The sequence below is a fragment of the Arvicanthis niloticus genome, chromosome 26 (assembly GCF_011762505.2).
Source record: "Arvicanthis niloticus isolate mArvNil1 chromosome 26, mArvNil1.pat.X, whole genome shotgun sequence".
In the NCBI taxonomy this organism is placed as follows: Eukaryota; Metazoa; Chordata; class Mammalia; order Rodentia; family Muridae; genus Arvicanthis; species Arvicanthis niloticus.
The window spans coordinates 35158280-35175540 of record NC_133434.1 but is presented as its reverse complement, the minus strand read 5'-3'; the positions used below and the strand labels follow the sequence as shown (position 1 = coordinate 35175540).

The 17261-nt window shown below is 51.0% G+C and overlaps 1 protein-coding gene across 1 annotated transcript in view; it reads right to left on the bottom strand.

Moving 5' to 3' along the window:
* Nucleotides 1-17261, bottom strand: part of Itga11 (integrin subunit alpha 11) — a 106866-nt gene that overhangs the window by 49354 nt on the left and 40251 nt on the right. The window contains exons 3-5 of the mRNA XM_076925711.1: nucleotides 6219-6319; nucleotides 2800-2891; nucleotides 1903-2017 (exon numbers count right to left, since the gene is read on the bottom strand). Of these exons, the coding sequence (XP_076781826.1) occupies nucleotides 1903-2017; nucleotides 2800-2891; nucleotides 6219-6319 (308 nt within the window). The remainder of the gene's footprint in view (nucleotides 1-1902; nucleotides 2018-2799; nucleotides 2892-6218; nucleotides 6320-17261) is intronic.

Below are 17261 nucleotides of genomic sequence, written 5' to 3'. Positions count from 1 at the left end.
ATATGTGTGTGTCTGTGTGTGTGCATGTGTGTGTGTGTCTGTGTGTGTGCATGTGTGTGTGTGTCTGTCTGTGTCTGTGTGTGTGCATATGTGTGTGTCTGTGCGTGTGCATGTGTGTGTGTGTCTGTCTGTCTGTGTCTGTGTGTGTGCATGTGTGTGCATGTGTGTGTGTGCGTGTGTGTGTGTGTATGTGTGTGTCTGTCTGTGTCTGTGTGTGTACATGTATGGGTGTATGTCAACATTAGGTGTCTCCCTCAATCACTGTATTTTTTGAGCCAAGGTCTCTTACTGAGCTTGGAGCTCTCAGGTTTGGCTGGCCTGGCTAACAGGGAGCCTCCTATCTCTGCCTCTCCAGTGCTGGGGTTGCAGTCACAAGTCACCAAGCTCAGCTTTTGATGTGGGTGCTGGGGATGGAACTCAGATCTTCTCATTTGAACGACAAGCACTTCACTGACTGGGTCATCTCCTCAGCCTCACTTAGAAACTATACAAAGGGTATTATCCTGCTACTCGCATTTGTCAAGTTCTAGGGAAGTGATGCCTTTGCCCAGCAGACAGCATCTCAGCCGGCTACAGACAGCAATGTCAGGAATGTGGTCCTCTGCTACTCTGCGATGCCCCACTCCCCGAGAAACTCCACATGCCTTGACCTTCCCTGTGTCATCGAACTGCCCTTAGGGATACTGTGTAAATGGATGTTTTGCCCTTTCTCTGCCCTGGCAGCCAGTGTTGGGGAAGGCTGCCTGAGACAGAGGTGCTAATCCCCTTGCTCTCCATAAGCAGGCAACAGCTGCTTGCCGAGGGTGTTTAGCCCAGAGGAAATGGTGAGGCTCAGAGCCAAGAAGTCTGGGTTTCTAACTCCCCAACTTTGCTTGCCAGGGATGGGAGGATTTGTGTCCACGAGGCTCTGGGCAAGCTTCCCAGGAGAGCTGACTCGGTGTGACCATCACCCAGGTTATTTCTGTCCTTGTTGGCTCTCCACTCATGGACTTCCCATTGCAGAATGTCAGGGAACCATAGTCTAAATGAATGATGCTCCAGTGTTGCGGCCCGCTCTCTGACCCACGCTTGGAGCTACTGTGTTGCAGACCGTTCTGCCCCACGCTTTGGGGCCAAAATGTCGCGGACTGTTCTGTTGTTCCGGTCCGTGGGTCAGGGCCTAGCAAGAGACTCGAAGAATGGAGACAAGACAGGGTGTGTAGTCAAGTCTCAAGTCTCCTTTATTGTCTCACTTCATCTCTCTCTCTTATTGTCTCTCTCCCATTGAAGGGAAGACCGGGGTATTTATACACTTTGTCACGTGCCTTGCAGGCGCGTGGATACCACGTGTCTTGCAGGTGTGATATGATGTAAGCCTTACAGGCGTGTATAGCGTGGATAGCACGTGCACCGTGTGCCTTGCAGGTGTGGATACCACGTGTGCCTTGTAGCTGTGGGCACTAAACAGCAAAACAAGATCAGAGTGTGCTCAGTTGTTGTAGGCTGTTGAAAAACAAGTCTCATGTCAGGGTATATGGCTCAGGATGGCTGCAAAGCTGATAGTTGCTTTCTAGCTGCTTTCTGTTAAAAGTCGGCTCCCGACACTCCAGCCTGGCCTGTTGTACATGGTAACCTGGCAACCTCCCCTCATGCCCAAGATTCTACAGGAAACCTACATAGATACCGGGATGGTTTTTCATAAATTTAGGTAATTTCTCATCAGCTGTCACACTGTGGGAGAAGACAGCTTGTGATGAGGACCATATAGGGGACCAGCTAGAAGTGACCCCTCTCAGATCATCCAGAGGACTAAAGCGTCATAGAATCTACATGTTGCTTTGTAGGTACATGACAGCAGTGAGCAGAGCCCTAAGCCTCCTCCCTGGACTCCCTCAGTACAGCCCGCGCCTTTACAGTACTCACTCTGAAGTGCCGGAGCCACCGTCTTGGAGAATCTGAAGTTGGAGTTGACTCGTGAGCACATGCCAGTGGTATAGTAGGAACTTCCACACTCGTGTGACCAGAGAGGGCTGCAGGCCTGTGAAACAGCACAGCACAGAGCCCAGTCACAGGGCTTCAGACAGGGTAGAGCATCACCCTCCAGGACCCAAAGCAGACTTCTTTATCTGAGTGCTGGCATTCTTAGTGTGTGAGATCTGAGTCTCACTGAACTCTCTTTCGCTGAAGTGCCCTTGGCTTCAGGTATAATGGGGAACAGTGGAACCTGGATTCTTGTCCATTCTCCACCCTGTCATCTGGTTGGTTCTTTCTCTCTCTATGTGCCTACACCATATACAGGGTGGGACCTGAGGAAGCCTTGCAGGAATGAACCTTCCACGAGTCACTAGGATGGCTCTTGTCTGGAAAGGCTCTCACTGGGCAAATTTCCAGGCTTTGGGGCCCAATGACACTTTGACTAGGAGAAGAAGAAAAAAGAATGCTTCTCCTCTGTGGAATTTGCTGTCAAAACCACTGGGTCAGGCTCTTGGCCAAGAACCAAAGATGGGTTTCCCTGGGAAGCAAGGCCACTGAGAAGGGAACCCAGCTCCCAGGCTACTCCCCAGGTACAAACACAAAAAGGCTCAACCCTTTTTGGATTATCCACTGAAGCAAAGGGCCCAGCCAACAGGAAGACCCACACCCATCAGGACCTGTCCCTGTTGGTCCATAGGGATGAACCATGAGAAGGGTGGAAGAGGCAGTCATGCAGGGGGTGCACAGAAGCATGTGTGTGGGGATGTGTGGCCAGGCTTCACACCCTGTGCAGTGGGGCTGTGCAGGCAGTAAGGCTGGGGACAGCAGTGGGGTTGCTGTTCTTACCAGGAAGCTGTTGTCCTTGGGGTTAGTGGCAAGGCTCAGGCCAAGGCGCATGTTGTCCTTCCTCTCAGACACATTGGACAGAGTGACCCTGCCTGGAACAGAGGCAAGGTGTTCAGTCACACCCTCTTTGGTTTGTCCTCTGCCCAGAGTGTGCTGCAGAGAGTCACTTGAAGTGAGACCATCACATGCCTGGAGGGCAGCATAGATCTTCCTGAGATGTGCCCTGATACTTTCCTCACAGCTTTCTGGGAGATGAATACACCAAAGCCCACACAGTCCGAGTAACCTCACATGGTCACACAATGAGCCCACACAATACAGTCTTTACCTCCTCATCCAGAGCTCTGCCTTCTCTTCCCAGCTGACTGCACCCTAGTTATACCATGGCATCCACAGAGGTGGCTTTCTCTGTGCAAGGACTTACCCATCCAGGGTACCCACCTATCCCTCTTAGTAACACTTACCATCTGAAGTTCAGTCATCTAACACCCCTTTTCTAAACACCTGCACACCTGCCATATGCTAAGGATATCTCACAGGGAGCCACCCTATGCAGCTGGTGTCCTCACAGCTGTGGTGGGGACAATGACATAGGTCCTCTTTTCAGGACACTGAAGGGATGGAAAAGAGCTTGGATTCCCCAGAAGCAAAGTATGTGTTCATGCACATGTGCACATGAATGTGTGTGTATGTGTATGTACATGCACACGTGTGTGTGTGTGTGTGTACATGTGTACTTGTGTTTATGTGCGTGTGTGTAATTTTGTATGTGTGAGTGTATGTGTGTAGGTGTGTGTGCACAAGTATTAGGACACAAGGAATGGAGAGGCTGGAATGTGTCAGTCCTAAGCTGCTGTAGGGAGACTTGTGTCCTCTGCAGTGGGCTTTGGGATTCTATAATCCGAGAGAGTCTACATTGTGCTGTGCTGTGCTAGGTACTGAAGTTTGAAGAGCGGCCTTGTTTCCAAGGCTGGGAGCCGGCCAGGACCAGAACAACAGGTGACCATGACAGCTATGCTGCAAGGACAGACTGGAGTGAGGGTGGAGGCAGGGCAGCTGTTAGGTCCTTTCTTTCTTTCTGCTTCTCTCAGGTGGTGTGTTTTGTTGTTGTTTGTTTATTTGTTTGTTGTTGTTGTTTAGGTAGGGTCTCATGTTGCCCAGGCTGGCCTAGAAATCATTGCGTAGCCAAGGTTGGCCTTGCACTTCTACCTTTATCTCACAAGTGCTAGAATTACGGATGTACCCCTCCGTTCTTAGATGCTAGAGATGAAAACCAGGCTTTACCACACTAGGCAAGCACTCCACAAACAGGGCCACATTCCCAGGCAGCTACTCCATGCCCTGTAAGGATGCAGATCAGGTCTAGAACAGGTCCTAGGGGGTCATCAAGTCAAAATCTGAGGCTCAGAGACAGACAGAAGCTTCTCAAGGACACACAGCTGTACAGCTGGAAGGGGAGGCTTTCCTGGGCCTGTTTTGGTAGCCTGTGCCTAAAGGAGGACTTGAGGCACCAACCAGACTCCTTTCCCCTGTGTTCTCACTAAAGCTTAGGCCCAGCAATGCTGGGGGTTGGATTCTTCACCCATGTGGTTTGTGGGAGCCTCTGGCATCATGTACCAGACATTGGTGACCCCAGGAATGCAATATCTTTGGGATTTCTCATGGACAATGCCCTTTCCCTCCACGTTTGTATCTAGAACCACAGCCATCTCCTCTTATGGGCTGCCCTACCGAGTCCCTCCTCCTCGGATCCTCAGGTGAGGTTCTAGGGCAGGGGACCTTGCTGGAGAAGGGGAAAAAAAAGACCTGGGGAGGCCAATCTTCCAGGAAAGGCTTGAGAATTATGGCTTTGTGGCCCATTAGAATCTCTCCCCTTTGTTGGTGAAGACAAACCACAGTCTCTCTGCCCTTTAGTAGGGTGGAGTGCTCTCTGTCTCTGTCTGTCTCTGTCTGTCTCTGTCTGTCTCTGTCTGTCTCTGTCTGTCTCTGTCTCTGTCTCTGTCTCTGTCTCTCTCTCTCTCTCTGTGTGTGTGTGTGTGTGTGTGTGTGTGTATGTGTGTCCGTTCAGCATCTTCCTTGGTTTCTGTTCTAGCACAGGCTGAATAGTGTTTCCATGAGGAAAATGAGGAAAACCTTCATGAGGGCGCAGCGCTGCAGTGGTTGCAGGGCAGTCAGGCCAAGTGGCTTGAGAGTCTAGCACACTGCTCACTAGCTGGGTGGTCCTGGGCAGATCCCCTTGCTTCCTTCTGCTGTCACCTCCTCATCTGTTGGATGGCACAGTCTCACTTTTGTGTGGTGGGAAGTGGATAGGCAGTGTTGCCTAGGAGGGTGTGACCCTGCTTAGTCCCCTGGACGCTGTTGACCATACACAGGTCTGGCTGCCAGCGCTCCTGTTTCAAGATCAGAAACATGAACACACTTGTTCCAGGGACACAGAAAAGCCCCGAGCACACGGGCAGTGGATGGGTTAGAAAGATGTACAGTGTGGGACACTGAAGGGATGGCATTAAGTTGGGGTTAGCTTCTGAGAGGCAACAGGCTGTGTGACTGAGGGAGAGATGCCTCATTTCTTAGGCCTCAGGCCTGCCCTGTTTCTGTCTCTGTCTTCCTCTCTCTCTCTTTCTTTCTTTCTTTCTTTCTTTCTTTCTTTCTTTCTTTCTTTCCTTCTTTCTTTCTAAAAACTATTTATTTAGTTTATTTATGTGAGTACACTGTAGCTGTCTTCAGACACACCAGAAGAGGACATTGAATCCCATTACAGATGGTTTCTGGGAATTGAACTCAGGACCTCTGGAAGAGCAAGCAACCGGTGCTCTTAGCCACTGAGCCATCTCTCCAGCCCTCCCTCTTTCTTTTTTTTTTTTTTCCCACGAGATGACGCGGGAGACGGCGGGACTCGAACCGGCGCACCAAGAGACGGGGCGCCCTCTGCGGGCGGGAGCCTTAAGGGCCGAGCCACCGGCGGTTCGCTTCCCTCTTTCTTTATGTATGCATGCAGGTAGGTGTCAGAGGACAACCTTAGGTGTCTTCTTCCCGTTGCCTATCTTTCAGTGGCCCTGACCTTGTCATGTTTGCTAGGCTGGCTGGCCACTGAGCCCCAATGATACCAGCCTCCCTATCACCCGGATTACAAGTGTGTAGTCCCATGTCTGGAATTTTTGTTTCAAATGTGGCTTTTAAGAGTTTGAACTTGGGTCTTCAAGCTTGCAAGGCGAGCACTAGCTTCCTTGCTTGCGGTGTGAGCATAGTGACACACCTCGCTGGTCATCAGGGAAGAGGCAGGTGACTGCGAATGTAGACACTCGTCAGAGTCTGCTCTGTATGTAACACAGGCTGAGGTGAATCACATGACTATGATCATGGAAATGTGCCAGACCCTGCTCTGTACCTGAGTTAAGAAGAGGCCAGTGGTGGCTTACCCAGGTTGAGCTTGGTACAGTTGCCCTGGGTTACTGGACACTTGTATACATCTCCTGTCTTCTGATGGCCATTGGTTTCCAGTGGGGCACCTACAACCAACCTGTGAAGAGAGAGAAGAGGAGCCTAGTGATTGGGGTGGCATTACTACCCCCAGAGGCTGGCCTCGTGGGGACGGGGAAGCTGGAGAGGAAGATGGGAAGGGGTGAAGGACTTTCCTTCTCAGGGAAGCTGGGCTTTCAGTAGCAAGTTGGGAGGACTTTGTGCCAGGTCTGGGTATAAAGACCTGCAGTATCACTGCCATGGGAAGGGAGGAGCTGAGGGAGCCATGGTTGGTTTCAGGGCAGAGGAACCATGGGAGCCTCCTTCCATCTCATCGGGAATCCTTTGGCTTGCTCAGGGTAGGTGACGTGTGTTGTTCAGGGCTCACTAAATCTGTGTCAGGGGACAGCAGCCAGATGGAAGAAGGAGCCAGGGAATCTGCCTGTGCCTGTGTCTTGTGTTCTATGGAAGAAGGCCCTTTGTAAATGGGAATAAAACAAGGTTCTAGCTTCACACAATCTTGAATGAGTCTGGTGGCCCCGTGACCAGGAAGATGCTTTAGGAGGGATGCAGAGGAGAGATATGAGGAGAGGAGTCTAGGCCATTAAAGACGCTGTAGCTACAAGCTGGGGGACACCAGGTACCCCTGGCATGTAGAAGAATCAATAAAGATTCTGTCCCAGGGTGAGAAGGGAGGCAGACTGAAGGCTGCTTTAGTCTTGGCCTCTGCATCTGTGGGAGACCTGTTCCAGCCATTTAAGCCACCTTGTTTATGAGTCCCTGCAGCCATCACCCCCTGACCCCAACTCCAATAAAGGAAGAGCACCCCTTGCTCACAAACACACATTCCCAGGGAAGTGAGCCACACCCCGTGCAGAGAGGAAAAGCTTGTACGCCTGGGAACATATCCGTGCAAGCTGACAGAACAGCACTCCCTGTGCGTGGTGAGTGACACTGACATGCTGGCTCTGAGGGGCTCTAGTCGTGCACCACTGGCGTTTATGCCTCATCCCAACCTCCAGATGGCAGTATTATCCCAGGAGGCCACAGGAAGCTGTGACCTGAGGCGAAGCCTAGATGGCCAACTGCTCCCGTCAGTGTGTGGCATTCTGGTACAACTGGAGCTCTTGGGGCCTTGGGCACCTCCAAGGCTTAAGCTAATAGTGAGCTAAGAATGTTGGCCTCTAAGCTGGGGAGACAGCTCGTTCGGTACAGTGCTTACTGTACAAGCGTGAGGACCTGGGTTCGAGTCCTAGTACCTACACAAAAAGTCAGAAATGGCACTATATGCTTGTAATCTTAGCACTGGGGCGATGGGGTGGAGATGAGTGCCTCTCTGGGGCTCAGTGGCCAGGCAGTCTAGCCTAGCTTGCAAGTTCCAAGCCAGTGAGAGACTGCCTCCAAAACACAATGTAGATGGTGCCCAGGAAAAGCACCAGGGGTAATCTCTGACCTCCACACATGTGTATGAGTGTTCAAGTATCCATACATAGGTGTGTACAGATATACACACACATAGACACACACATAGACACACAAAGACATACACACACACACAGATACAGACACAGACACACAGACATACACACAGATACACACAGACACAAAGACACACACACATACACACAAAGACACGCAGACACACACACAGACACACACAGACACACATAGACACACACAGACACACACAGACACACACACACAGACACACACACACACATGTGCACACACCATCCCTTTTTGGAGGCAGTGTGTTGTCATGGGATGGGTACCCCAGCTCACCACAGTAAATCTGACAGACTCTGAGAGCTGTAGAACACACAGGAATGGGATTAAGGGGTCAGAAGACCTCTCCTGACCCGGCTCTTACAGCAGCTGCCCACCACGATGCTTCTGCTCCGGACAGCAGCACCGTGGCCGGGAGTTCCGTGGCTGTCAGGAAAAGTTGCCAGGCTGAATTGGGGCTTGACAGAGCTTTGTTAGAAAGGAAATGTCTATGAAATAAGAGTCGAGGTTTCTCCCCAGAGAGCCAGATAATGACAACTTCTAAATATAGCCCCTTATTAGGTGTGCCTGTGTCTCACTGGCAGGGGTTAATTGGGCCTATAAAATCTGTTTGTCTAGACAACTTTTGGCTACTTAATTCTGGGACAGATTGGATAGGCAATACTGCTCCATTCTTTCAGAGAGGGGAGGGAGATGGAAGGCTTTTAGATGGGATGCTGAAATTTCAAGGAGGACCCGCCATAGCATGATCCAGATTAGGACAAACACTGCTGTCTTCTGGAATAGCCACGTCCACGTGTCTTCTAGGGCTCACTCCCAGCATGCCCTGGGTGGGCTCCTCACTGCACTTCTAAGTGGAACACTGAGGTCCAGGGCTACTTGGAGGGTCCTGATAATGGGAGAGCTTAGCTGAGAATCCCAGACCTTGTTTCATGGTCTGGAGAAATTCAACCAATCAAACCTCAGTTTTTCTGGCTACAAAATGGGGCTAAGCATTGGCTCACTGCCAACCTCTCACTATGTCACCAATGCTAAGACTCACTAAGACATAGAAAGGGGGACTGTACATGGATAAGCTATGCATAAAGACTGGTGGCCACTAGCAGCTAGTCATGTGTCCTGGCAGTGGCTAGGATGGGGCAACATGGCAGTAAATTCACTAAGTCCTCATGGCCAAATCTTCAGCAAGACCAGGCAGTGCTTCTCAAAGAACAAGAATATCTCTGTCTTATCTCCATTCTCCCCAGACCTCATTTCTCTGGGGGTTCTTGGCACATTCTGGGGATCAGGGCGGGGTTTACTGTCCCCACAGTACAGACACAGAAATGAGACGCTCTGAGAGGGAAGCTGACTGGGCAATGCTTGTGGCAAGGTTGGGACTAGAGAGCTTATGGGACAGTTTCCTCTGTGCTGCCCCAATGTCTTGCCAAAGAGGGAGACTGGGCTGCCTCCTCTCCCTCTGGAGTCTGGGCATGACATGTGCCTGGCGGGTTTGAGGTTTGGAGGGAATGATTCAGGCTTACTCTGAGGAGCTAACTGCTGAAGCTTGAGAAAGGGTCACGTCATTGCCAAGAGCAGCCAAATTGCCCCTGGGGTCTGGCAGCCCCACCACCCACTGTGGCCTCCGCTTTATATGGCCATATGCAGGCTCAGAGCCAGAGGGGCTGTCTGTACTGGATACTCAATATCTTCTGGTATGGGCATCAGACAGTATGGGAAACCAAAAGGTTGCGGCAAGCAGGGGCCTTCCATGGCTGAGGGCCGTGCGTCACTAGCTGTGGGCTCCCAACATTCTTCCTAGGGAGGCGATGGTGGGGTGCTTTGGCTGAAGGGGGGTTGGCAGCCAGCATTATAGATGTAGGCCTTCCTCTGTGGCCACCCTATAAGGAGGGCTATGCCAAGGGAGAATGCTATGGAGAAGTCTACCTGTGGACTGTTTGGGCTCCCAGCAGGGCATAGGTTAGAGGTGGTGTGTATGTGTGTGTGTGTGTCTGTCTGTCTGTCTGTCTCTCTCTCTCTGGTATGTGTGTGTACACACGCCTGGCCTGTAAGCTTCCCTTCTGACATCTCACCTCATAGCCTCTCCTGCAAGACTCTGCAGGATGCATCCTGACGTCCATTTAGCTCAGGCTGTGGATACAGCTTATTGTCAGGAGTACTTGCCTTGCAAGCAGGAGACCTGATCGAGGTTCTTAGATTACCCCCCCCCCCCGCCCCTGCACCGTCAAAAAGAAAGGCACGGTGGCGTGTGTGTTTGTAACTCCAGTATTTGGGAGGCAGAGATAGGCGGATAGACCCCTGGGATTCACTGCTCAGCTCAGCCTAGCTTTAGGCCAATGAGAGACCCTGCCTTAAAGAAAACAAGATGGATGATGGCAGAGGAACAAAAGCTGATGTCCTCTGGCTTCCACACACGTGCACACCTGCAGACATGTGTGCGCACACCCCCACCACACTAATGTGCTATGAGACACACACACACCTGCAGACATGCGTGCGCACACCCCCACCACACTAATGTGCTATGAGACACACACACACACCTGCAGACATGCATGTGCACACTCCCACCACACTAATGTGCTATGAGACACACACACACACCTGCAGACATGCGTGCGCACACCCCCACCACACTAATGTGCTATGAGACACACACACACACCTGTAGACATGCGTGCGCACACCCCCACCACACTAATGTGCTATGACACACACACACACACCTGTAGACATGCGTGCGCACACCCCCACCACACTAATGTGCTATGACACACACACACACACACACACCTGCAGACATGTGTGTGCACACCCCGCCACACTAATGTGCTATGAGACACACACACACACCTGCAGACATGCGTGTGCACACCCCGCCACACTAATGTGCTATGAGACACATGACAATGAGGAACAGATTCCTGTTTCAGCTTAAGTGGTGAACAGACCATTAACATCGTGTTCCTTCCTTCTTTCTTTCTTTCTTTTTTAAAATTACCGTGTGTGTGTGTGTGTGTGTGTGTGTGTGTGTGTGTGTGTGTGTACATACCACGGTGCATGTGTGGAAGTCAGAGGACAGCTTGCAGGAGTTGCTTTTCTCCTTTTATCAGGTGGGTCCCAGGGATCAACCTCAGGTGGTCAGGTTTTGTGGCAACCACTCTTCCCTACAGAGCCATCTCGCCTGCCCTCTGAAACTCTTTTGTTTTCTGTATGTCCTCCTTACAACAGCTCCTTGAGAGGGAACCCAGAATTCCAGATGTTTCTGCGTACTTGGTAATGGGTGTTGAGATTACAAAAGCTGGAAAAAAAAAAAAACTTTCCTGACAGCCTTGGAAGAGGCATCCAGAACCCAGAGCAAGGATAGAACAGGAGGAGACAAAGCTATGTTAGGGCCCGGTGTCCCGCCTCCAGGTTTCTTTTCTCTGCGCCAAGTTGAGGACGGTAGAAAGCTGCCAGGCAGGGCCACTGCTCTAAATCCAGCCACATATTTTATTGCCTGTGTCTGCCAAGGCAGGTGTGAGCAGCTCGGCTCCCACACAGATGCTGGAAGCCAGAGCCCGTGAGCACTAGTGGCTGTTGGGCGTCTAGGAAAGCAGAAGAGAAATTCCGACAGAGCCAGCCTCTGCCGGAGATCCCGAGTCTGGAGGCTGGTAGGGTTTGCTTAAGAAGGGCAGACTGGAGGCTCTGTTCCTTTCCTGGCCACTGGTAGGAAACTCTGTAATGTTTCCCCTTTGTGTCCCAGGAACCTCAATGATCAGTGATGAGCCAGTCAGTTTTAATGAGTCACTTGTACATGATGGACGGATACACGGTTTTGGTTACAAAATCAGTTTGTCCACATTGGAAGCCTGTCTAGGTGCCAGTTCAGAGCCAGGACTCCAAGGTCAGTGGTTCCTCCCCCCTACAAAGACTTTAGAAGCTCACAGTGTGGACTGGGTTCCCCTCTGTAAAGCCAGTGCACTCATTTCTCTAAGGTGACCTGGGCTCTCTCCTCTCTGATCCATTCTGTCATCATTTGGTCCTTTCTCTACTGCCTCAGACCCCAAAACCACCCTTGGCCATCTGTAACCCCCTTTTCTGTCTTGGCTTCACTTTCTCCTGGCATCAGCATGATGTGTGAGAGCCTCACCAATCTAGAGAATGAAAGGAAGTCCTCCTTCAGGGTCTCTCTCTCTCTCTCTCTCTCTCTCTCTCTCTCTCTCTCTCTCTCTCTCTCCTTCCATGGAAAATGTAATCTCCTCCAGCCAGTGTGAGCCTAGTGGCTAATGTGTTCAAGATGGAGTGGGGGAGGTACAGAGCACAGGAGACAGAGAGCCTGAGGCATGGGGGCTCAGGGCTGCAGGTGTGTGTGTGTGTGTGTGTGTTTGTGTGTCTGTGTGTACAGGGAGAGCCTACCCTGGGCTGCCAGAACTAGGGTGAGCAGCAGGGATTTGTGCCCACCTTGGCCCAGACACCTGGCAAAGCCTGGCCTCCTAGCAGCTGGGAAAATGAATGAGGCCACTCTGCCAACACTTCCCTTACCCTCCCTGACTCCATAAAACTCTCCTGAGATCAGAATCCTCTGTGTAGGTCTTAAGCAAGCACATTCACTGTAAGAGTTAATGTTATGTGTCAGTGTGATTGCCACAGGTAGCTCAGATATTTGGTCAAATGCTATCCAGGTGTTCCGTGAGGGTGTTCTGTACCTGGGAAGCATAGGAGGATGGTTTTCTGCTGCTGCTGCAGTGGTTTGCAGTGGAACTGATGAGGGAGGAGCTAATGTGGGAGGAGCAAAGAGAGAAGGAGAGGAAGGAGAGGATGAAGGACCTGCAGACATGGTGGGTATTGTCTGGGGTTCAGTCGAGCTTTGTGGTCACAGCGTCTCGTGGGTGTCAGGGCTGGTGCAGGAACATGGCGCTCTTGACCTCTGGTTGCATCTAGTTGGGAACATGGCGGCCACTTAAGAACAAGCCAGATCAGGTGCCGCCATTTTTAAATATTACTCTGAACAGAGAAGCAATGAAATCAGTCGACTGAGTAGGGCAGACTGTCTGCTATGCCGTGGGTGGGCCTTGTTCACTCTGGTGATGGCCTGATCTGCGATTTGCGTGAAGATCTGCCCCAACTGACAGAATCTTCCTGCTAGACTGCCTTTGAACTTGGGCACCAGAGTCCCTTGTTCTCAGATGTGAGTAAAAATATCAGCTTTCTTTGGCTCTCACATTTGCCAACCTCTAGATTGGAACGTCCTGCTGGTCTCTAGTTTGCCCATTTTCCTCGCAGGTCTTAGAAATGGCTACCCTCCATAATCACACAACTCACCCCCCCAACTCTAACTTTCTCTCTCTCTCTCTCCTTCCCCTCCCACTCTCTTGGGTGCATGCACACACGTGTATTTGTTGTGTATGTGGTGTGTGTGTGTGTGCACCTGTGTGCACAGAAGCCAGAGGTCAATTTTCCAGTTATCATCCACTTTGTTTTCTGAGGCAGGGTCTCTCACTGGGACCCGGGACTTGCCAGTTAGGCTAGGCTAGCTAGCCAGGGAACCCCTGGCATCCATCTGTCTCTGAGTCCTTAGCATTGAAATTGCAAACATGCACCACAATGCCCCAGATCTAAGGGCCAAACACAGGTCCTCATGCCTGCATAGCAAGCACTTTACCAACCCATCTTTTTCCTTCTCCCCCATCCCCTCCCTGAATCTTTCTGACGAAGTACCACATCACTGAAGTTTGCCAGGGTGTGGACGGAGGGTTAGTGTTGCCCCTGGAGGCAGATTGGCAGTGGAGAGGGTGGGTCTGTAGAAACAACAGTGTGAGCTGAGGCCAAATGCCTTGTTAGCAGCCTCTCAGCCTTCCTGGGAGCATCTGGTATGGATACAGAATTTGGTCCAGCCCAGTTCTTCATGGTGGGTAAAACAATGTTACACTTTCATACTGGCAGTCCATCTGCTGATACTCAGGGAAACTTTCTATTGCACAAACCATTGTCAATATTAATCAATGCAGACGCTTTGAAGCCCCAGTAGAATGGGTAGACGAGACACCAGATGTGACGTCACTCTGAGGGCTGGCTATGAAGGTGGCCTTTTGCATCCTGGTGTCTGGTCTTAACCTGCACCTTCCCTTCTCCTGACCTCACAGGTCTGGGTCCCTGCCTGTGTCTTTACCTCTGTGTCCACTTAGAACAGAAGAGAGAAAGAGGGAGGGATGGGAGCTGCAAGGGTGGCTCTCAACCCAGCAGAAGAGAAACGGGAACTGGGACTGCTGGCTGCCAGCTTCCTGCCACAGTGGAAGGGTGTTGTCAGCCTTTTAGCACCTCTCACTCACACACCCATGCTGGGCATGTGCCCATTGCTCAGCACATCACACTCTGCTCTACTTGTGCAGTCAGTCCCCACCCCAAGCCTCTGACTCTCCTCATTCCATCCATTCTCAATGTCTCTTCCTCAGGAAGCCCTCTATAATCTCTGGACCAGAAGCCATCTTAATTCCCATGATTCTTTGTTCTTGCCTCTAGTGTCTCCTTTTTCTCTTGTAGATAACCGGCTTCCAGAGTTGGTCAAGGTTCTTTGAGCAGTTCAAGCTTGGTAACTACTGAGAAAGTGGGTGGACAGACAGATGGAGGAGGCAGTCACTCTGCCATGCCAAGCTGGGTCCTCTTTGCTTCTTGGGATAAAGCTTCCTGGTGAGCTTGGCTGAGCTCTCCTGGTCTGAGCTGTGCACACAAACTTCTGCTCCCAGAATTCTTTGTGTGCCTCAGGTCCTGTTCTTCCTGCAGAAAGGCTGAGGGCTGCGTGCAAAAACCCTCCTTTCTCTTTCCAGAAGGCTCGATAAGCCCTGACTTATTTGCCCAAGCCACAGTTGGAGAATTTTTTTTTCTTTCCATTTTGTAACGAATTTTCCCCTTTGAAATGAAACCTAAGCACGGAGGACGTTTAGACAGATGTTTCTCAGTGGGGCGCGAGGCTCATCTGACTGGCTCTCCAGCCTGCTTGTCAGGAAGGGCTTCTGAAGTTCCTGCTGCCCTCCGTGCAGGTGCTCACTGTTAAGTCGGGTCCACGGTGCACCCTAATAACCCTTTTCAGGGTGTCCCAGGAGGATGGCCAGACAAGGAAGGAAGCACACAAATGTCAGATCCTCCTGCCCCCAACCATTCAGCTGGCAGAGCTGGTTGAGGTGACATGGGACACTCATTGTCCCTGGCAGGTCTGGCAGTCTTCCTCCAGCACACAGATCTGGGAAAAGGCAAAGGTCTTGGGGGCTGAAGGCAGACACTCTGTTGTTCCTGGGCCCAGTGGAGTGCTTATGGTTAGTGCTGCTCTATCCTACTGAACTAAACAACCTGGGTTGAATTAGCTTCTCTATGTGGGCCTCCATTCTGCATCTGTAAAATGGGGGACTTGGATGGGTTTGGTCTGAGAAGTAGCCATTGAGTAGTTTCTGTGTGCAGGGTACTGTGGGCTTGAACAGATGGGAGCGGGGGATCCTGCTGCGACAGGGCCAAGGCAGGTGCACAGAGGGACAGCTCTTGTTTGGCCATTGGAGAATCCATCCCTAAATAGTAGCCCTGGCAGAGGCTTGCATCATGAAGAGTGTCACCTGGGTGATGCAGGTCTGGACCCATGGGGAGAACAGTGTGTCTCCCATGTCAAGATGCAAGTGGATATCTGTGCAACTTCTAATGTGTGCTTCTGGTGACGGCTGTGCTGGGATGACACAGAGAGACAGACATCCCTGCCTTCCTTAGAGCTGAGACAGTCATACCAATCCTTCCTGACCCTTTGTACCCTACCTCACCGACAGTCCCATCTATCCCTTCTCCCTTCACAAGTCCAAAGAACTCACTACAGCACTTCTGCATAGCCAAGCGCGCCCAGAGATCTCACAAAAACACTACCATCTACAAAGTTGGCTTTCAAGAACAGCCATAACCAAATCACAACAAAACAAACCTCTAGGTGTTTTAGTTAAGCTTATGATTCTGTGTTGGGTCTTGCTCAGAGGCGACACGCACTGGCAGGTGCCACACTGCCCATGGTTGGGCTGTCACCACCTGCTGTCACCACCTGCTTTCAGGGGGATGTATCCCGACCATCACTCAGGTACTTGGATTCAGGCATTAAAGGTACTTACCAGGGTTAGCTCAGTCTCTAACACCACAGACCTCTCACCAAGGAGGGCCTGGCCCTTGGCCTGTATTAACTGATAATTGCCAGGCTTGGAAATGATGACACCTGTGTGTAAAGGCAGGAATCCTTAACATGGTGGGGGTGGGGCCCCCAGTGGCGGATCACTTATTGTAGCATAAGCAAGCCCCAGGGTTCATCTCCTGCACTGTCCCCATCTCCAAATGAACTAAAACCAGGGCACGTGTTCATCTGCTTTCACCTAAGTGCAACATGCCAACTGATTGGGCCACTGGAGCTCCTGCCCATCCATTCTCAAATCCCTCCAGAGGAAAGGCCATAGGACACGGTCCTATGTATAGATCCTTTGTGGGAGTGAATTTTCTAGTAGGGATTATACTAAAGGCTTCCCATGAGGTTCCCTTAGTACTCATGAAGTCCCATGACAGTCCGTCCTTCCTTCCTTCCTTCCTTCCTTCCTTCCTTCCTTCCTTCCTTCTTTCCTTTTCCTCTCTCTCTCTCTCTCTCTCTCTCTCTCTCTCTCTCTCTCTCTCTCTCTGTCTCTGAGACTGAGTTTCATGTAGCCCAGGCTGACCTTCAACTTTAATCCTCCTGTCTCAACCTCCAAGTGTTGGAATTATAGGCATGTACTACTATGCCCAATATTTATGGTTCTGGGGACGAAACCCAGGGCTTCCTATATGCTAGGACTCTACTCCCTGGGCTTCATCCCTAGGTCACAATGACCCCACAGAAGACAGACAGACAGACAGACAGACAGACAGACAGACACAGACAGACAAACAGACTGAACTCCTATTTTGAAGTTTCAGAAACTACTAGAGATGCTAGCTGAGTTAGCTGGGAGCTGGTGAAGACTCAACTCATGCAGGCCTCCTCCTTTCTCCTGGACCTTCTTTGAGAAGCAGGGGGTGGGTACAGGACAGCTGCCTGTCCTGTGTAGTGTCATAGCAGGGGGCGCTGGCTATGAAGCATCCTTCAAAAATGATTTCTGTCTGGCTCCGAGCTCAGATTCTCGTCATTTTCTCCCTCTAGATCATGATGAATGAATATTCTTTTAAAAATTATTTATGTCTAAGAATGCTCTGTTTGCATGTATGTCTCACCGCTTAAGTGCTTTGTGTCCATGGAGGCCAGAGAAGGGTGTTGGATCCCCTGGAACTGGACTTATAGATGGTTGTGAGCTGCCCTGAGGCTGCTACAAAACAAGCCCAGTTCTTCTGCAAAAACAAGTTCTCTTAACCACTGAGCCACTTCTCCAGCCTTGCAAGTGGCCACTCCTATAGAATAGATCTTAGTTTGAGGAGCCCCAAAGAAAGAAAAAGGCTACATACTCACTTGAGTCTTCACTGGCGAGTAAAGTCTG